A 21,888-nucleotide genomic window follows, 5' to 3' on the forward strand; every position below is an offset into this window, starting at 1 on the left:
AAAAAAAAAAAAAAAAAAGAGAAGCAAACAAAAAAGGAAAGCGAAGGAAAGAGAATATATTCACCTGTGCCTTTGTTCCTGGCCACCAATCTAACGCCTGTCCTTTTCCTTTTTCTCCGCCACTCGATGGCTCCATCGAATGGACGATTTATGCTGATGCATTTACGGCCATCCACGGCTGGCGTCAGGGTGCATTGTTTAGTTGCACGCAGGCTGCGCATCGCGTCGATTCGACGCTGGTGCAACTGCCGGCGCGGCATTCGGACGGAAAATTGTAACGTAGGTGCTGATAACGTGGTCCGCGTTCGAATACGGGGTGATCTTTAATTGCGCGCCGATGCTTCAAACTGCGACTTGCTTAATCCCTCTTAACGTACAGTATCGACCAAGAGTGCGAGATTACACTTCACGGATAGCACGGAACAACGCTTCGTCGAAGATTGACCGAGATTAATGGTACAGTTGCTTTGCCCTTGCGATTATTGCGTAAGCTAGACTAATCGCGTTGCGAACTTCCTTCGATCCCCGACCGTTAATAATATCGGCACGCTTTTATAATGCCCACACATCGCGGGATCTCGCTCGGGCGCGAATCGCCTTCGCAATAAAATTCACACTTTAATCTTCGTACAGCGTTTTCACGGATTCCCTCTGTCGTAACGTCGCAAAAGAGAATATCCAACTTTGGCGCGTGTAGTTCCAAAAAAAAAAAAGAAAAAAGAAAGAAGAGGAAAAGAAGAAGAAGAGGAAAAAAAAAATTGCGAAGCAACGGGTCGAATACTCCATCTTATTCAGAAACTTGGGAAACTTTCTTTTAAAAGTGTCTAAAATAAGGAACAAGGAAAAAAGAGGGGAGAGCGAAACAGGGAATAATTTCGTCCATTTTTAAAGCGAGCAAACCGGGAAGTTTGATCACCCCGTAGATCACCGGCTGACGCGTATATGCGCATGGATTCGCGGTCAACTAAAATCGACCGAGAACTTTTATAATCCGTATCCGACAACGAAGTGGCGGTCGAGACAAAGTTACCCCGCACGTACGACACCACTCCACGGAATTCTCTACCGCGAAATTCCACGCTGGTTCCGTTCGATCGAACGTGACTGCGTGCTGCGTCTCTCTCTCTCTCTCTTTCCCTCCCTCCTTCTCTCCAGTAAAACGACCATAGCGAGACAGTGTACACGTGTAATAATAGCAATTTGGAAATTTCTACGGGGTCTTTCGACCTCTCCTCTTCCCCCGTTTCCATCGTTCTTTCTCTCGCATCGCTCTTGTCCAGCAACGGTTGGCCACGAAATCGAGGGAGAGGAACAGACATTGTTAATCCTAGAACGGGCAAAACGGGAATTAACGGCGGCAAATTTCTCATCGGTTTTGGCTAGACGTTCCCTCCAATAAGTGTGGTTTTGGATATGGATAGCCCGGTGGACTGTATTTTAGGATATTCGTTTTACCGGCGGCAGGATCGTTGTAATCCTCGATGAAATATTTAAATTCCCGAGAAATAGGCGAACGAAAGGGATTTAATTAAAACAAGAAGGAACTATGTCGCAGATTGAGCGGCGGGCAGCGACAGGAGGGAGAAGGAGGGGGGGGGGGGAGACAGGCGGGAAGGGAGCACACACAGAGGGATAAAAGGGAGAAAGAACCGAAACTGGCAATTACATTTCGGGCAGCACCGTTTTCCAAACGTTGAACAATGACATTGTTAATTAAACGCATCGTCCTCCCATCGTTCAACGCGGTCTTTTAACCTTCGCGCTCGACCATGTATTCATTATTCCGTTAATTAGCATATGTCATAAACCACGGTGTTAATAAACGCGCTTTTGTCCCACGTACCGAAAAGCGACGCGATATTGTCTGCGACCGTTGGTAGTTTCATTTTTCTTTTCTCTCTCTCTCTGCCCTCGTAAATCAAAATCCTTTCTCTCGGGCCGGATCGATCGCCGATCGACTCTCCTCTGGATCCTCGTCGCACTCCTCGTCGATCCAGACCGCGGATTATACATATGCATGCGCGGATCGAATCTCGTCGCGGTTATCATTCATCCGCGAGGCCACAGGTATCGAGCCTCGGAATCAATTAATGTAAATCAAAAGCCTACGAACGAAACCGTTCCCGGCCGTTCGTTCGATGAACGAACAGTGGCACACAGGTCGTGTACACAACGCCCGTCGTTGAACCGTTCGTGGAACAGGGCAGGCAGCAGCAGAGCACGATCCTCTCTCCAAAGCAACGACTCTATTCGAAGCCGATATCGCGCGACGCGCGTACACGCAAGATTACACGGGGGCAGCGATTGTGCGCGCGGTTGAATTATGTCCGCGGGAACGCAAGTTACCGGACGTCGACCGACGCGATATCGTCGCCGTACCGTGGTGAAACGGTTGTGTGCTTCATTTCGGCGTGTGCGCCTCCGTCAGACGCTAATGGAAGTTACGTGGGCAAGCGACGGAGGGAGGGAAAGTCCATCGATGAGGGAAGGCCGTCGTACACACGACAGGTCGGCTAGAAAGGATCTATCGACTGGCTTTGAACACCTCTCCGTGAAACTTTTAACCGGTTTCGATTGATAGATGGACGATGCCGAGATTCTCCGTCCTGTTCTATACCGCCAACCCCGATTGATGGAACGCTGGCCACGGACGTGCATTTCCGGTCCTGAATTACCTCGAGATGCTTTACGACATGAAACACGTTGTCACGCGAGACCAATGATTTGCCTAAAATATGGCTTCCGTGACGTGTGTATGTATGCATACGTGTGAGTGTGTTTACATGTTATAAATACGTGTACACATGTCATAAATACGATGTTTAATTGCCAATCGAATAAGTTACGTTTCGTATTCCAATTGTTTTCATAGTTCTGACAGATATCCCGACAAATGTTATCTAATGGAACGTGCGTGCGATTAATATAGTTGAAATGTACGAACATGAAGCGGCGAGGGGAGGGATGGGGATGGGGGGAAGGGAGGAAAGGGCAGCAAGAGAGGGAGGAGGAGGAGGGGATAGAGAGAGAGAGGATGATTTTGGGTCAACGCCAGATTTTGAACTCGTTAAACACGAGCCGTTCGGACGGACTTGGGAACGCATTTATCTGGCGTTTCATTTCGTTAGTATATAGAGGAGCGTTGGTTATTTTCATTCGCAATTTCACTCTCTGTTTGCGCAGGGCGAACTATTTCAGCCCTCTTTCCGCTCTAACGGCAGAGAAATTGATTTAAATACAGGAAATAGGATGTATAAATCGTTCGGGCGGCCGGGCATCATTCTTTTATAGAACGCGTAGAGAATGTGCCGAGAGAGTGACTTTGTCACGTCCGCGGACGTTCGTTCCGTTCGTTTTGAATTCGCAGAGATTGACGCGTGCGGTGGCGAGCGCTTCTCCGTCAGGTTGCTAATTTGTAGATCACGATCGTTCGAATTTGTCCGGGCAGACGATTCGCAAATTACAATAAAACCGGTGATACTTCAACGAATGAATTATTGGTAACTGCCGTTCGTCGAATCCTCCTCGAAACGCGATCGTAAATCATCGAGGACGACTGGAGCGAAGAAGAGGGAAAAAACGGTTACGTATTGCGACGAACCGGTTCTCTGGTACATTGAGCGAAACCAGTGATTCCCCTTTTGTGAAATTGTTATATCCACAATATCAACAAGTAATATCTCGGGGGGGGTGGGGATATAGTAGGTTGGGATTCCCGGAACTCTCCGATAACGACAGCGACGAAAATGCAGCGATAGCGATACGACAGGCGGAAAAGAGCGGGCAAGATCGACGATTCTTTTCTCTCGACAATCTTGGTCAAGTCGTGCGTCGCTTGACCTCGATTGACGACTCGGATCAACGAGGAAAACCAAGGAAGGAAAAATTACGAGCAGAGAGAATCCGATAAACTTTCCGTGGCGATGTTCATTTACGTAAGAAGAAAAGAAACTTAAACTCGATGCCAGCTGTATCGTTTAAAAATCGAACGCGATCCTCTCTGTCGGTCTCCGTCGACGATCGATGTACTTCTCCAACTTTAAACTCAGTTTCTCCGGACCACCCGAAAGTTTAGACGTGCAGCAGGTAACGACGAAAAATTCCTCTCGCCGTGGTCTTAAAGCGTCGACGCTCTCTTTACCCTCCCCTCCTTACATTCACACCTGAAACTTGGCTCCGTCTGTCTTAAATTCAGCCGCACACAATCAAGCAAAGGGATCGAAAACTCGCGTCGGATCGAACTACGATAAACGAATCGGGGGCATCGTGCTTCTTAAGCAACTTACCTTTTCGCAGTAGTTTTCACATGGCGCGCGATATTCGTCAGATATCTGCTCTCCAACATCGATTCAACTTATCCCATCTTCCATCCCCCTTGCTCGACCTGCTGGCGAAATGGACTTGCATTCTGAAAGCTGCAGCTTCTCGTCGTCGACTCGGGTATCCTTTCGACGACATAATTTACGATAAAGGATAAAATCGATGACGGATTTCGCTTCGAAACACACGAGCTTCGTCGTCGACGTAGGACGACGATAGCGCCAACGAGGTGGCTACACCTCGACGCGGAAGTGAGCAGAAATTGCGTCACGATCCTTTTCTCTATCGAATCTCGTCGAACGAGGAGATCGTTACGCAAAGTTACAACGAGGAAGAAGTTGGTTACCCGAGGTACGAGTAGTTACTGGGTACACCGGTACCCGGCGTGTCTTGTAATCGATCGGCTCGGGAATGAATTGCTCCGCGAACCGCAGAGTTTGTTTTTGCTCCCTTTTTCGCGAAAGAATCAACCTCTTCGTGGCCGTGCGCCATTATATCGTCAGAACGTTTGCGATTCGAGATACCGTTCCCGATCCGATCCCGACAACAGCTTCTGTTGCGCAACTTTTGTGCAGGACTACGAAGCGTTGCCGGGGAAAAAGGAATTTTCATCGTTCGTCGCTGGGGCTAAGTCTTTATTAAAAAGCTTCTATTTCAGAAAGCGTTCGCGGCTCCGGGCGAACGCTGATAGCATCGCGGCCGCGCGTATAATTCCCCGGATACATTTACAGGAAGACATTTATTTAAAAGTATCTGCTTCCAGCGAGATTAGTTCGCGTCTTGGTATCCGACTCGGCTTGCACCTGAAATAAAGTAGATACCGTCCGATAAAGTCTTACGGTAAAAGCAAACTTTCCTCTTAAATTTTTTCCCTCCGCCGGGGCCGACATCGTATACGGTCGAGTAAAGTGGCGATAATGATTGCCGATACCGCGACGTCGATGCAACGACCACCAGCTAGGCGCGCTTCAAATCGAATTTTTCTCATACCCTCCCCCCCCCTCCGCCCGCCCGCTGCACCCTCCTCCTTCTCGTTGCACATTTTTGCAACGTTGAAAATCCAATTTATCCACCTCGCGTACCCCTTGGACCCCGTCCCTGTGCACACCGCGTGCTCACTCCCTTTTGTTCTGGCAGAAATTATTTTTGTATAAGACTAGATATAAGCATTAACAGGCTCGATATCGACCTCGGTTGCTCCATTTTCACTTCGCCTCCCGGACAGAGGTTTGCCGGTGTTTCATAAAGAATGTACGTCTCGCGGCGAACAAATGCGCATGTATACGGCTGACGGTTGACGGGTTAAAAAAAAGTCGCTTCTAGTATTCACACATATCTATTCGTTTCTCAGACACATATCCAATCCCCTGTGTCGCGATTCTCGCCGCGTTAACGAGACGAATCTTTGGATTCTCGCGAAAAAAGTCGTGGCCCACGCTGTCCGAAAGAACCGATGCAGATTAGTAATACAGTGAACCGTAATACATATTACCGAATTCTTCCTTTCTGCGTCTAAATACATGACACTTTGTACAGTGACGGGCGGTGTGTGGAGTTTCGACCTCGTGGAAAAAGCCGGCATCCTAAGATGCACGCGCGTGGCCAATCGTATAAATACTTTCTTCAAAATATATTTTGCGTATTCGAGATCTCCCGGGTATAGGACGTACATCCACGTATACACCTCGATGGTGTGCATCTCTCTTTCAGTGGATCATCCTGTTGTTTCGTCAAAGTTGTTACATCCGCGCTCGGCAACGTATAATCCTTCGACAACGAAGCCGAGCTCCATGCTGTATGCATAACATCGTGAATTTGTCACAAGATAGTCGCGTCAAAAACCATTTTGCAACGGAGATCCGACACAATCTAATCTAGAAAAATATATATATATATATATATCTGTCACGGTGGAGAGTAGAAATATTCTGCCGTTGTGTATGTAGATCACCGGTAATGTTTGTCAAAAATAACCGACCAGCCACGTGACGCCATTATCACGTGGGAAAGAGAGGGACACGCGCGATTCGTATTCAACGACGAAAAAATTCATCCGTCGGTGGATCCATCCGTCGAGCAGTTTTTACATCATCCATAGAACGGCCAAACGATAAAAATTCACAAACGATCGATCGTGTGTATATCGATGCTATCGTACCTTGAAACATTCATCGGGGGGGAAACGGGGAACGTTTCAATATTTAAAGGCTTTTAAATGCATGTTTTACCGCAATTACGTTAGCCACGTCAGCGCATGGCTGTGTGCAATTAGATACGTTTGCGCTAAAATTTTCCCTTCCGTCGTCCGGCGAATCGGCCGTTACCGCACGGCAATGTAAATTTACATTTTTCATGCACGCTCCCGGCACGGTGGTCACATTTCCCGATTATTCTTTCCCTTTGTTCGTCTCTTTTCCCGTCGTTTTGTTCCTTCGATGTTTCACCCTTCATATATACATACATATAACGAAAGATAGCTGATTTCAAAAAAACGTACGCCTCGGTTCAGACCGAACATCCAGTTATTTGCATGTCCCTTGTGCTTCCTATACATATATGTACGCATAGATTAGATATCCGTACATCTGGAGAGATATCCGTACGCGTAACCTAGCACGGTAACCTGGTCGTACGTCTTTATCCAGTTTGTTAACCCAGATCAATGGCGAAAACAAATTTTTGAGAAACGTCGATCGATGTCGGACGACCACCTTAAGTGAATAACGCGGCCCAAGGGGCACCCAAAACGAATTTGTTCTGGCTGGCGGTAGTAGCATGAGCCACCTCGTTCGTCGTATATAACAATCAGGGCTTATCACGGTTCGTCAGTAAAAGGCTGACGAGGCGTGGGTCAATCCCGGCCCCGGTCGATAAGGTCATCGAGCCAGCGAACAGAGTCATTTGCCGACACCCGGCCAGGTACCTCGTAGAATTATCCTCGTTGACGAGCGGGCAGGGCTTAGTGGCCGCATTAGGGGCTCGGAATTTCTTCCGGAAATTCGCCTAAGATGAACGAGAAACACGTTCCATGCGGTGCACCTGGTAATATAACGGACCGAACTGGCACGATTTCTAACGAGCCTGATTAAAACTTGCCGCACTCTGACCAATGGAGATCTTCCGAATCGAATATTTCTTTATGCTAAACGACTCGCGCCAAAGGCGGAAATTTTTGGGGACACGAGGGTACGTAGCTGGAATAATTTAGAAGGGAGATGTTATCTCTCGAGGGAAGGAGAGAGAAGGAGATTTACGTGTGTATAAAGTGATGCACGATCAGGAAATAATTTCGAGTTTCAATTGGCGTCCAAATATCCAACGACTTTATATACAGAAGTAGATACAATTGAGATTGTTTTATCTTTTCTGATAATCTTCTCTGGAACGTCGATGCTCGAGTTCTCGTTGTTTTTTTCCCGTTTGGTAGCATGAAAAGCCGAGCGAGAGCAACAAGAGGAATCGATTCCGATCGCGTTTTTTAATCTTTAAATCGTCGAGTGTTCTTACGGTTCTTTTCTAATAACCGCAGAACCAAGTGCCGTATTGGCCGATGAGCGTTCTTATCGATTCTCTCGCGGCGTCGACGGAGAGCCTCCATAGCTCTCGCCGGGCAATCGCTAAACAATCCCGCGATATCGTATTGCTAAACTACTTTAATCGAGTACCATGGAATTCAGCAGGATTCGACCCTGCAAACGCGGTGAATTAATTCGTTAATTTCTCGAAAAGTTGGTAACGCGGGAAACAGAGATCGTACTCGAACTAGTTGCGAGCGCTTCGAGTGTAACAAAACGTTTCCTCGTCGATTTCACCGCGAACTGTTCCTCTCGACGAGTTGGAAGAACCAAGGATCGAGAGAGAGAGAGAGAGAGAGAGAGAGTATATTTAGAAAGAGGAATAAACGGATGTGACGTGAATGACGATTCGGCCGAAGATAAAGTTTGAACAGTCTCGCTATCAGAATTGTCGTCTCTAAGTGCATTAAAACTCGAAGCAGTTACCAACTGAGATTACCGGCGGGATGTCTCCTTATACAATTTCCAGGTTTTGACGCCGTGAACTTCTAATTCGTTAAACTGCGTTCAACGATCGAGCATCAATCTTCGTCCTCGTTTTCGCTCGTCGCTCCACTTCGCCGCGTTTCGCCCGACCCACCCTGGAAAACGAGATGGATGGAAGAACGAGATCCACGGAAAATCAACGTGCAAATGAGACGTCGTTTCGCATTACCAATTGAAACGCAACGATACCCGATAACGACGCGCCACCCGCTAAAGTAAAGAATACATGCGAGCATTAACACGAATTTGCATTTCATTTTCGCAGAGCCCGGCTCGGCTTGCCGAGCTGCCCGTTGGAAATCACGGCAAACACACACGGAGTTGTGCTTTCGGTCAGCGGGTCGGCTTTCTGATTGATCATCGTTGTAGAATCATTTCACCTGGACATGCGCTTCATACACAGCTAAAGGATTGCTTGCATATCGATGAGGTTGTAAAATGACCAGTGGCATGGTCAGCGCTTCGAATTACCGATGTAGTATGCAGACTGGTGTGTGCGGAGTCGGGCAAGAGAGAAATAGGGAGGAGGAGACACAGGCGTCATATAATTGATTCGCGTTTGGTTGAAAGTGTCCTGGCGGATCTAACGCGACTACCACCGATCGTATACCAGTCTTCAGCCGGAATTAGGAACGTGGGAGTCCTTTGTGCGCCTTTGAACATTGATATCTGTCCTGTCGTAGTAACGTGATTCGGCTTCGAGTCACGAGTTCCCCGGCAGAGCTGAAACTTCCGAACGTTGTGTACGTTGTTGATCGGCTTGTAACTCGTTACACGCTGTAATAATATAGGTTACACAACACGAGACAGTTCGATCAACCGGTCAACGTTTTTAATCGATAGGTTCCCCATTTTACTGGAGTAATTGATATAGTGAAACACTCTGGATGGCGGCTTGTAATTCGGAGAATATTCCGGGATGTTGGTGAAATCGAAGTATCCTGGACGACCAAGTATAATCCGTATCTATCGAAGAAGATACGAGTTCGGAAACGATGCCAGACAATGTTGCCCGTCGTTGACGAGACGGCTCGGATAGATTAGAGTCATCTTTCTGGAATAATGACGTCCAGATCTGCTAGCTGTTGGTACACGATATTAACGATTCAAATTTAGCACGCCCGAATGCTGGCTGCTGATTGCAGGCCGGCTCTGATTCCCGCCACCTTAAAATCGGGTCAACGGGAAATCGGGAAGGGAAAATCTCGAAGGAGAAACTAAAAAAAAAAGAAAAAAAATGACAAGAACCGGCGAAAGAAAATTTCTTTAGGCAACGGGTTCTCGTATAATTGCGCTTGAAATTCATGATATCTCGGCGATACTGCTTCGTTTCGCTGCCCGGGGTATGCCGGGTTACCAGGTGTATCAAATAGATTTCATCGAAATGCAAAACCCGATTGATGCGAATGTTTTAACACGGGAATTCGATGTTTGGATGTATGTATTGGTCGGAAGCCGTGCTATTCCCCAGAGCGGCAATATTCTAGACAAGTCGAGCAGGAACGTAAAATCATCGTTGGATTAGGTAATTCGCCTTGCATTCCAGTTTAGTATCGAATATCTCTCTCTTTCTCTCTCTCTCTCTCTCGATCAAGTGCGTTCGATGGTGTGTATGGTAAACATAATCGAGTGCCGATTAAAACCGCCTTCAACGCGGATATACCCGGAATCACGATCGTGAAATTTAGTTTCGATCGTGTTCCAACTACCGTGTAAACCAGTAGTCCGTGATAAATTATCCGGTTTGCGTTCCGTTTAATTTCAACGAGATCGAGTTCCTTTGCGAAAAGGAACGGACAGGGGTAACAGGAACAATAGCGTCCCTTGGACGACCGCAGATTTTTCTCTCCGCGGTAACGGATCGTTTGAGTATCCACTCTGCGTCAATTAATGGGATCGTAATTCTTGAATAGTTTCGATGCGGCGTAATAATCAATTAGTGCCGATTGAGCGGAACGGTAATTTTAATGTGGCAAACAATGCCATTAGCATGCAGCTATTATCGGAGACTGAGGCTCGAACTGTGTCACGGCGAAATTATTCTCTATCTCTAGAGAGGGGTGGAGAAACGTGGAGAAAGAGAGAGAGAGAGAGAGAGAGAGAGAATGAGGGGGGAGGGAGAAGAGATGGAGAGAGACGGAGAAAACGAGCGGGAAGGGGAGAAAACGAGAGAGAGAGAGATATGAATGAAAATGCTTATACCATGAACCCATCACATTCCGTTAGCATTTTACTTCAATAAAGAGAGCTTCGGTTATATTACACACAGGAACGAAAATACTGTCTATTGTGTCACGGAACAGTGTCGAGGTGTAATTCATTACTTACGTCTGTCTCTTACTCGGCCAGGCACTCGGCGAATATCGATTTGTACGAAATCAGGAAAACATCAGGACGGTGTTAAAGCAGGCGTCGTTAATAAAAGAGGGAATGAGGCTTTTAAACGAGGGGATGAAAGAGCGATCTGTTATTATTACGAAAGTCGTGAATAATCGAAGATCCCTTGTCTGCGGTTTCCAAGAGTCCAGTGGAATTTATATGAAAACTTTATTCAACCGTAAATGAGATTAACATTGTGCGACGTTCGTAACATATTTTTATATATATATAATATATATATATATATATATATATATGTATATGTTATGTATACGTATGTACATAAAACAGACAGCGACTACATCGTCGAACATCACATTAAATAATCCATCGCTTCAAATTACATAAATCAAAGGATCCCGTCGAATGTTGTGTACGCTCGATGAAATATTACCGTTTGTAATCGATCGGAGTAATCGAGATCGATGCAGGTATATATGTTATACGAAGGGATTCCACGGCGTGTATAATCTTCGGCGCACACCACGCGAGCACTTCGTTTGCTCGTGTCGAAATCCGGGCACACCGACTTGATAATAATATAACCGTTGGGTTTATTATTTGCAGAAACTGGATTATCCTCGTTGGCAATGTGTACGGATACGTGAAATAGCTGTCTACCTAGGAAATAGTGGATTAGCGTTGGAGAACATGCGGCAGTACTAACGCTGCGAAACACACATCATGGTCCAGGATGATCACCTTGCGTATCTCGCGAGAGATTCGCGGAACCACGCTCCTCTATAAATGATTTACCATATAATTTATAGATGGACGAACAACCGACATAGAAAATATATGTACAATAAAATTTCACGCGATCGAACGATTCGATATGAAAAACGAAAGATCGATGCGCGATTGGCACAGTCGAGCTTTAACAAGGGTGAAAAAGAGGAGCTGGGGGAGGGAGAGGGGAGAGGGGAGAGGGGAGTTGGTAAACTTTTTCTAACGCGATACGCTAAACACGACAACAGTTTTATTTTACTCGTCGATCACGAGTTTCCAACGACAAATTGGCTAAAAAACGCGAACACGCTCGCGTCAACAAATTCGGATATACTTTTTGCAATGATTCTCCATCGGCCGTTAATCGCCGCGCAGATTCCCTACACGAGTGAACAACACCTGAGCACGGTCATTTCGTGGACGTCACATAGAACTAATTTAGACATTATGAGCAAGATCGTCTGTGCGGAGCAAGGCAATAGAAGATAATGTCGTTAGGCTGTGCTGCATTACGCCGGGATTATCACGATTAATTACGCGCACCTGTACATATAGGCCGAATATGCAATATTCCACTATGTCTCGGCAAACTTGCCCATTTTGCCCCGACTTAACGATCGAACTTTCGTTCGTCGATTCGACGACCTTCACGCACATCGTAAAACGCGACGACTGCCACTTGGTCTGTCGTTCTTTGTCTCTTTTATCGTTTCTTTCTTGCCAAGTTCTTGCGGAAACGTTCGTTACCGCGAACGACTGAACGAACAAACGAACGAAGGGGCGCGAAACCGCCGACGATCTCTCGTCGCTGCCATTAACGTAACGTAACGTAAATTTCGCGAGCGGCGAACGAGAGAGACCGAGTTTAACACCGAATAAAGTTGTCGCTACTAGGTCTACACAGGGATCACATCGTCGGAAAGTTTGGCCGGGGAAAATGCGTCGGATCGCGACAGGATTATCGCCGTTAATCGTGCCACTCGTCGCAGTACAGATTACACAATTACACTTCTACGATCGCGATGGTTACACACAGTTTACACATTTGCACACATATCACAACGGGTTAACAGACGGTGTGTAGGGAGCAAGGGGGAGGGGTTGAGCTCGCGCGCGATATACGAACTTTTGAGCAAACACGTGTGTATGTACGGTGACACTGGTTGAAACGTTGAAACTGGCGCTCGCCCTACAACGACCGAGCGTAAGGAATCTTTCCGTCTTATGCGACGATGCTTCGTTATTCACGCGATACAACGAATACGTGAGCGTCGTTTGAAGTAGCTGTCGACTGCATGCACGGTCTTAACGACACACGGCTAGATGTATCCACCGTGTTCGAATATTTTACACAAACGTTATTCTCGTGTCTCGTTACACGCTGTTGTCTCACTTTTCCGTACACACACGAACGACAGACACGCAAAAAAAAAAAAAAAAAATCACGCACACGTCCATCTACCACTCTCGACTATTCAATTTCGATCCCTTAAGAATTACGTTAATGCGCGTATCACGACAACGTCGCTCACCTTTCGAAGATCAAAGGCTGCCTGATTTCGAATCCGGCCAGAGTCTCTCGAGAATACGATCTCGCTGGGGCGAACTGCATCGTCCTCTCTGCAACATCCTCTAAAGTACGCTGGAAACGCGCTGCTTGAACGACATTTATCCTCGTTTGCGAGCTGCGAGCTGCTGCTACACCGCTTTGTCCCCTTCATCTTCGAAGAAGAGAAGATCGCGACGTTCATTTTTCTACATTTCGTGCGGCGAAGACGACGGGACGCGACACGGCGGTCAGTTCGTGACGGTGGAATGCAGCACCAGCTTCAACGTGGTGAACATCATCAATAGCGCGCTGCAAGCCATGACGGATGGCGAGGACGCGATGCTGTGCTGCATCGCCGCTGGATTATCCCCTTTGAACACGTGCACCAACACCCGCGCCGGTTGCGCGTTACTCGCCTCGCAGGTGTAATTTCCGGAATGACGATTAGACGCACGGGGCACCTCCAGCCAGCTTTCACGGCCCGCCAGATCGGTGCTGACATTGACCCCCTGATCGATGTCGTAGTTGATCATCCGGAAGTTATGGTACCAGAATAGATAGGAAGGCGTCTCGGTCGATTTTTTCACGAGGCAGTGAAGCTGCAGGGTGCTACCTGGCCTCACAAACTTTTCCGAGGGACCGGCTATCTCTGCTCTGGCCTCTGCAAATGGCAGAACGTGACGCGTCAGACGTGAGCAGCTTACCGTTCTATCCCATATTGTTTACTAGGATCCAAGGCGGTTATGAGCAGAGTAGGAAGGATGAGGTATGCATCGTGGTTGGTTAAGGGTTGTACGGGGATAGCGTACGAAATCCCACTCATCCTCTTTCTCTCTTTCTTCCCTTCTCCCTTTCTTACACACACACTCTCTCTCTCTCTCTCTCGCTCCCGTTCTTTCAACCGTCTCATGAACTAGGCAACGTTTGTGTTATCTTCTCCACAGGCTGACACAACCCGAAGAATTTTAAGTTACCCTTACTACACGAATGCAATGTCTCTCTCTCTCTCTCTCTCTCTCTCTCTCTTTCTCTCTACTAGCCCAACATACAACGCCCCCGACTACCACCTATTCGTTTACTCGAGCCATCGTGTTCGTCTTTGTTCGCTCACCGACGCGACAGTCCGCGACTCCGCTATAGGATCAGGCGTGACGGTACACTGCAAACACGAGGGCAAACCTTCGCCATCCCCAGTCGGATACACTTTTGCCCGTCCGCCTTCAACCCCCGGCGACAGGGCTTCCGTTTCACGTCGTGTCACGGACGAACGCACAGCACGTGAACGCCTGGATCGAGTTTTAAGCGCTCCTCTGCGTGATACAAGCACGCTCTTTTGAAGCGTCCACGCTCCAAGTGGTTCTCTCTCGATATCGCGATCGATCGCGTTGAATCCCGTCGGCGGTCGCGCAAAAGAAAGTCGTGTGCGTCGTGGAAATAAAAACAAATCCGTCGCCAGTCAGACGCGAACGCGTCCGAAATTTATTAGAACGTTACGATTCAAGGACATCCGGGATTCCGAACGATCAGACGCTTTCCATCGCGACGCGACGCGATTTTCTCGCCGCGTACGTGAATTTCAACCAATCCGTTAAAGCGATTGCGCTTTGTTGTTTATACGCTTCGTCGAATTGACCAATTTTTGCTCTCTCGAGTCGCGCCTCGCTCACCCGGGCATCTCCCCGTGTTTCTCCATTGCACTCGTTTCGCTCGGCTTTTTTCCTCTCTCCCTTTTTCCTCCCTTTTTCCTCCGCTTCAATCTTTTCTCGCTTTCCGAGCATTCAATTACACCTGGATCGAATTATCCAGGTTGTGTAGTTTGTAATTTAGTTTCTTAATTAATTTCCACGATGAGAAAGAAATTGTAACTCGAGTCTATATACCCGGCAGAAATTGAGAAGCTTATTAAATGTGGTGTGATCTAATCCCTTCTCCCGGCCTGTGTTGAAAGTTTTAAGGGTGATGTAGCAATATCGGATGATTAAAATTAGATCTGCCACGCGCGCGATCGTGTGCTCGCATACTTGGAAAGGTCGACGTACCTACCGGCAAGAGAGAGGCGAGTTATTTATCCCGCGAACGTTAAAAATTCTCCGTTTCTTTCGTCTGTTTTTCTTTTTTTATCTCTTTTTTTCTCTCTTTTTTTTTTTTTTTTTTTTTTTTTCGCGATACGATTCGTCTAATTAGAAAGATTTAATGAGACGTCATTAGGGTCAACTTTCGAAACTGTCTTTGCGACAATGGCCACGATCGTTATCGATTCAAAAGTTGGCGGGGAAGATAAATTCCTTCCGAGCCGATGCCCTCGTTAAATACGTCTTTATCAACTTCTTATTCTCCGGTAATCCAATCTGATTTTCAGCCGCGGAGCCACTCGCGAACGCGCATACTGTTGATTGCGAGAAAAGGCTTCTCCGATCCATTCTCCTCGATCGCGTTTTAATTAGCGAGCAAGCTACGTAATCCAATTTCTTTTTTCTTCCGTTCTCCTCTTTCTCTCTCTCTCTCTCTGTCTCTCTCCCGACCCTCCGACTGCCCGTCCGTTCGACAAGAGCAATCGTTAATAACCAGCGACGATGGAAACGTTCTGAAAATGCTCTTTCGATTAACTCGAATTAATCGATTGACAGTATTAACACGACGACGAGGACTCGTCTTTGTCTGACCGTTGTTCGCCGTGTAGTACACGATGGCGGGCGATGGTGGGGCGGAAGGGGGGCTACGCTCGAGGAGAATGGGCGCGCGTATAGTCAGACACTTGCCGCTGGAAATCGATTTCCCGTAGTTTTTCAAAAGGTGGCACGGCAAGTGACGGTCGTTCCGTTCGAGTGTAACGTTGAAATTTAACGCAAAATACGGGCGTTTTACAACGGAAGTATATCCTTTATTGAAACGACGATGCGGAGGCGGAGCGTTTGAGAAATTCGCCCGGGGAACTGATTTGAAACGAGCGAACGATCAAATTCTCCTGCAAGTTTCGACGGTCGCGGCGTTTCATCGTTGATATCTTTTTAAATCGTTCACAGTGGAAAGAAAGCGGCTCGTCGCGCAAATTGACCGAATGGACGAGCGAAAGGTATAATTTGGTTCGAAGGACTGGGTAAGCCTTGAAATTCGCGACGAGTCAGAGGGATACACAGTCGAGGTAATTAACGAATCAATTTCACTCATTGTCAGAAGGAACGTTAGGCACGCGAGAGTCGATCGTCGAAATCCGCAGGATATTTCGTCCGATTGAAAGCGGATGAAACATTCGTATCTTATTCCGTCTGCCGCCGGAATCCGTCCTCCGTGCTGACCATTTAGCGGTATATAAAATGCCATAATCGAAATACGTCGCCGCTGCAATCCCATTATACGTCATCTTCAGATCAGAAAAATCTCGGCCCATGAATTTCCAGCGTGCAAGAAGAAACGTAAATATTACACGTCCCAGATTCAGAGGACTGGAGATGGGGTTGAGGTCGGGACAGAGCATAAATATTAAAAGTACCTGAGAAAGGCTCTCGTACGTATCCGTCAGATGTCACGACAAAAACACGATTCCGGAAACCAGGACAAAATTAGATAACTGGCGCGACTCGCACGATCGTACCATACACACATACACACATACACGCTCACGTACACACGCGTATGCTTATTATATATACAATATGTATATATATATAGATGTGGAAGTATACGTACAAATCTATAGATATAGATATAGAGGGCGTACTTCCAAAAACTAGAATCTAAATGCAAATACACGAAACACGGAGAGACAGAGGGAGGGAGAGAAAGGGACAGAGAGAGAGAGAGGGGGGGGGGGGCGGGGAACGTCGCTTAAAACGGCGACGCCGGGACCAAACGTCGTAATTCACGAAACTTCTGCCTCCTGCGTCTGATAAAAACCGTTTCCTCGCTATTGATCGGCCGTCTGCTTAATAAAATCCAGATAAAAGTGCTCTCCAGACTTTTTCTGTGGGACTTTCTCTTTCTTTCTCTCTCTCTAGGTACCCCGATCGCGTCGACATGCAGAGCCTGCGTAAATAAGAATGAAAATGTGTAAACACTTAATCCGTAGTTGAGGAAAAAAGAAGAGCGTTGGAACAGGGAACGACGATCGAACAAGCGACTGAGAGACAGAAAAAAAGGCCAAAGAAAACGGCCAGAGATAGGTGATCCGATAAAACAGAGAGAATTCTTAAACTGCTGTCTACCTCTTTTTCCCAGGCGAAGTGTATGAGGAAAAAGCGTTTCCACTGTAGATATTCCGGTGTTGGGTCTCTTATCAGAAAACGAGACTGAAGTACTGGAAAACCAGACTGTACTGTCTCTAACTAGCTAGAGATGCTCTTTACGTGGCCCCTTTCGTAGAAAGCATCGCCACTTTTCCAGCTTGTAAGCCAGTTTCCGACAAAAGAAACACGCGTTTCGCTTCGATTTTATTTCCTGTGTTTGACCGCGTTCTCATTTTATGTAATATTCGTTACAGTAGCTGACGTAATTGCGAGCTGACGAAATGCGAAACGCCACGTTGAAGAAAAGAACGATATTGGCGGAGAAATACGCCGGAATACGTGATCGCGCGTGTGCATGAACCGGAACGTGTGCACATAAATGGAGAGAGAAAGAGAGAGAGAGAGAGAGAGAGAGAAAAATGATGCGTCGATTGTGCTGTGCATGTTGATAAAAAAAAAAAAAAAAAGAAATAAAAGGAAAGCGACAGATGATCAATACAAATAATCGAAACCGATATTTTCCCGATACGTTTTCACCGTTGTCGAATGCGATCGCGAACGAGATATACGTAGGCAACAGTGATGAAGAAAAATCCTTTTTGGAAACATTTATTCCAATTTCATTAATCATTCAACGAAATAAATTATAAAATTTCAGCGTGAAATGCTAAAAAGCGTGCTAAAAGAACAAAGACGGACAGAGAGGAGAAAAAACGTGGAGAAGAGGATGGGAGAGGGGGAGAGGGAATTGGAGAGGCCGCGGAGGCCGTTGTGCGCGATAACCGAAAATCGGCCAGAGGCCACACGCGAATAGCTTATATCGGTGTTTAATATCACGCTTACCGACAACCTCGAGGAACAGAAATATACTTGTGGGTGGGTGGGTGGATACTTGGCACTGGTACGATCCAGCATCCCTTGGTTGAACGTATTTTATTTGAAGAGTCCAATCCTCGCTGTGGTGGAAATGAATTGCCTGGAACCGCTCGTCGTTGGCGTACGTTGTCAGTCCTACGGTCAGTAACTCCTGGACGTTCTTCCGTTTGATCCACGACACCTAAAGACCCGGTAAAAAAGTCTCGTTAACAAAAATGATCCGTGGCGGAATTGGTCGTGAACCACCGGAACCGTGAACCAAGGAAAAAGAAGGATCCGCCTGTAACGACCAGGGATCTCCACCACGGTGGCCTTACTACGTGGGTGGAAAACGACTAAAAATTTCAACTTACTGCGAGCGGAATGCACGGTCCGCTTTTATCACGGATCGAATTTTTCATCATTTGTTCCCTGCGAAATTGGAAACGTTCTTCCTTCCACCAGTAAAAATCGCTCGATGAGAAACGAAGGGGAAGTAATTTAGTTCCCTCTATATGTGTACTTCGTTCTATCGACAAATGCACGGCCGTTACCAGATCCAGATTTTAATTAATCGTCGGTGTTCCCCTGTGTGTACAATAATTCGCAACTATCGGATCTATCGTGGCAGAGGGAACGATTTCTTCGAAATAAGCTACCTTGATATTGCTGGAAGGAACAAATAAGCGCTGTGTCTGCTCGCGACGTTCACTATTCACTTCCATGTAATATCGAGCTCCTCTCCAGCCTCTGCCATTGTCTGTCTATTACGGTCAGTAACTACTGTCCCGACGTTAGGAGTATTAACGCTGCCATTAGTCACAGTATTTTCTATCTATGGCAGTAGCTCGACGTCTGTTTCGCCATGGTCGTTAACTCTTCTCCTTCTACGTGGCAATCGATCCTTCTTGGATCCTCTTACATTAGCTCCGTCGAAGAAAACAACTCGCTACTCCTGCCTCGAAACGAATTCCTGTCCGATTCGAAAGTTCCTGCGATACAAAGCATTTTCAGATACGTACGCACTCGAGTGATTTTCACAGTGGTATCCATACACGCGCGAACGAACCATTCATTAGCTCGGGTGAGAAAGTTGTGGCGAAAATGCAACTATCCAGTTGCGACCGTAGTTCGGTAACTTTCGAGAACTAGTAACTGCCTTGCAAATATCGCGCACGTATTACCGGACAGGTAAATGTACGCTACGTCAATAACGATCGGTAATTGCTGTACGCGAGCTTTTGGTTGATTTCGTGTACCTGAGAGTAAGCAAGAAATGTTCTCGGTCAGAATAATTTCTCGAACTCTGTGACACAGGATGATTGCTCGACTCGTGACCGGAATTTACTCGTAGAGATGGTAGACCTTCTGGCACGCATTGTGAGAAATTCTACCTGCAGGTGATTCGCGTTTATTGGATAAATTATCTATTACTGCTTTGTTCGATCGCATCCCGATATTTCCCCGCTACCTTTCCAGCGGGTACTTTAGGTGAAAGTACCTCATTATCTGGAAATTCGATATCCCTTTCTTCCTCGAGCATTATTATTACCATTTTTGTAAATGGGTTACAATGTAACGCGAAATGCCTGTTGGTCGGCTAATATACAATAATCGTCGTCGCAGTAGCTTTCGAACCATCTTGGCGATTTAAAAATAACCTTCACGACCCTTCGACAATCCATGTCTCGATGACCTTTTACGACCCTCCCCGTTGCCTTCGAACGACACGGTTTTCGTATTTTTGCGTTCAAGTTGGCAATATTTTGTATCGCAGGTACAGCGTGGCACACGTCCGTCGTATCACGTATTCCGATACATAAAAAATTCGAACGAAAAATCGTTATCGTTAACAAGAGGTTAGATTAAAACTTGACGCAATGCGGACTTGTCGGAACAAAAGGTAGCCGTATTCAACGTTTGACGTTTTGTTTCTTTTTTCTTTTTTTTTTTGTTTTTTACTTTTTTCATCTTTTTTTTCGTTTTACATTTCGCGCTGCACATTTGCCCCTTGAAATATTGACGCGGCGCACAATTTATAAAACTTATACGCATGCATGGCCATCGGGGTGCAAATAGGCGAGCTATGTAATGTACCGTGACTTTTATTCTTGCCGTGGCGGTTCAGCGACTATTTTCACGTTTCACGGTGAGCTTTCGCCCGAGTATTTAAAAGCGCGCAAGCCTATTGCGAGAAGTGCTATCAACGAGGATAATCCTCGGAGCTTGCCGCGGGATGATGGCGTTGCTCGTAGTTGGAATTGGCCGTGAAACGGCCGGCGGATAGAGGGGAAAGGTAGATCCGTCGCCCCGACGATAGAATCTCACCTACTATACTTCTTTACGTCTGTCATAAAGTTTAGGCACCTGGTAACGAGCGAGTTACTCTCTATCTTGAGATTGAATTCTCCATGTTTTTTTGGTCTGCGTGAAATATATGTATACATACATATAATCCCGGCGTGACAGATAACTTTTTCAATCCCTTTTCCTTTTAATACACAGTCTCTCTCTCTCTCTCTCTCTCTCTCTCTCTCTATCCTCTCGTTCCTTTCGTTCCTTGGTTCTTTCGTTCTCAAGAATCGGTCAATTACATCTCCCGTGCTTTTAATCTTTTAATTCGCCCTCCCTGTGAAAGAAGGAGGGAAAAAACGAAAGAAGAAACCGAAGTAATCCGCCGAGCTGCACTTGTATCGAGAGAAACGCACTCGTACCTCTCCTCGGAACGATATCAAACACTCAACGAGAGATTAAATGGAATGATTCGGCTGCCACGGCGCGGAGAAGGATTGCGCGACCCGAGGTAGAAAAATTGACCGTAGAATTGGAGAGGGAAAGAGATTTGTCTTCGGACGATAAGACCTCTACCCACGGGACGTTAAGCCCAATGTGTCGCGATGGTTTCCGCGCGAAATGCTCTACTTGCCGGGCGCGTTGGTCCTTCAACGCGTGCCTTCTTCGACCTCCCAACCCTCCCCATAACCACGCCAACCCACCTCATTAACATGTCACCCTCATATTTCATCCGCCACGATATTTTATGTATGCCATTTTGCTTTTGAATTCCAACGCGATTTTTCTTTCTTTCCTGCTTCCAGTTATGTACCTACTTATCCACCCAACGCCTATTACCGCGCGCGCATCGCGCACCAGCCGGCGCGAAACTTTTACGTAAGGCTGAACATCTCGTGAGATTCAGCCGACGTTTAAAGAGCGGGGAAGTATGCCAACAGGAACGATTACCTAGATCATGAGCGAAGCATTGGCTGCATCTCGAAGAATAATGAGAAGGGACAGATAAACAGCCGACACCAGCGTGGAACGGCTGCATGAGAAAGCGGCGCGGCGTTCCCCTAGGGTGCGGTTTCTCACGTACACTCGAAATTTGTTCGCGGAACTTCCATCGTTCTTCCAGCGATCTTGGAAATATTCTTGGAACAAGAAGGAAAAAAGTAACTGGAAACTGGCCGATGAAGGAGGAGCAAGTAGAAGGGAAATCGCTATAGAACGTGTTCCCATAATAAGATGGGCACCGTAACGAATTTCAATTGTACTGTAATCAAGTGGACGAAGGAACGCGGCGATACGGCAGTCGGCTCACGTTTTCCTTTAAACCTTGCACACCTACCACGCCCAGACCGCCGGATCGATTATACTTCGCACTTGATTAATGGCACACAAATCTATAAACGATTCGACGATCGTTGGAATGCGTTACGTATAAACACAACGTACGCCACTGTGAAATCGTGGAATTCCTGGCGATCCGAAC

The 21,888-nt window shown here is 46.7% G+C and overlaps 1 protein-coding gene and 1 long non-coding RNA gene across 4 annotated transcripts in view; one reads left to right on the forward strand and one right to left on the reverse strand.

The window, feature by feature from the left end:
- LOC122535989 overlaps window positions 1–11,415 on the forward strand; it is a 27,002-nt gene extending 15,587 nt beyond the window's left edge. The window contains exons 2-3 of the long non-coding RNA XR_006308311.1: window positions 1–456; window positions 11,328–11,415. The exon at window positions 1–456 is cut by the window's left edge and continues 3,177 nt beyond it. This is a non-coding gene — a long non-coding RNA (uncharacterized LOC122535989). The remainder of the gene's footprint in view (window positions 457–11,327) is intronic.
- LOC122535987 overlaps window positions 10,915–21,888 on the reverse strand; it is a 26,294-nt gene continuing 15,320 nt past the window's right edge. For all 3 annotated transcript variants that reach the window (XM_043667962.1, XM_043667963.1, XM_043667961.1), the window contains 2 exons: window positions 18,105–18,318; window positions 10,915–13,699 (listed from right to left, as the gene is read on the reverse strand). In XM_043667962.1, coding sequence (XP_043523897.1) covers window positions 13,287–13,699; window positions 18,105–18,318 — 627 coding nt within the window. In that variant the 3' untranslated portion in view covers window positions 10,915–13,286. The remainder of the gene's footprint in view (window positions 13,700–18,104; window positions 18,319–21,888) is intronic.

This window comes from Frieseomelitta varia, unplaced genomic scaffold (assembly GCF_011392965.1).
Source record: "Frieseomelitta varia isolate USP_RPSP 00005682 unplaced genomic scaffold, Fvar_1.2 scaffold_791, whole genome shotgun sequence".
NCBI classification, from domain to species: Eukaryota; Metazoa; Arthropoda; class Insecta; order Hymenoptera; family Apidae; genus Frieseomelitta; species Frieseomelitta varia.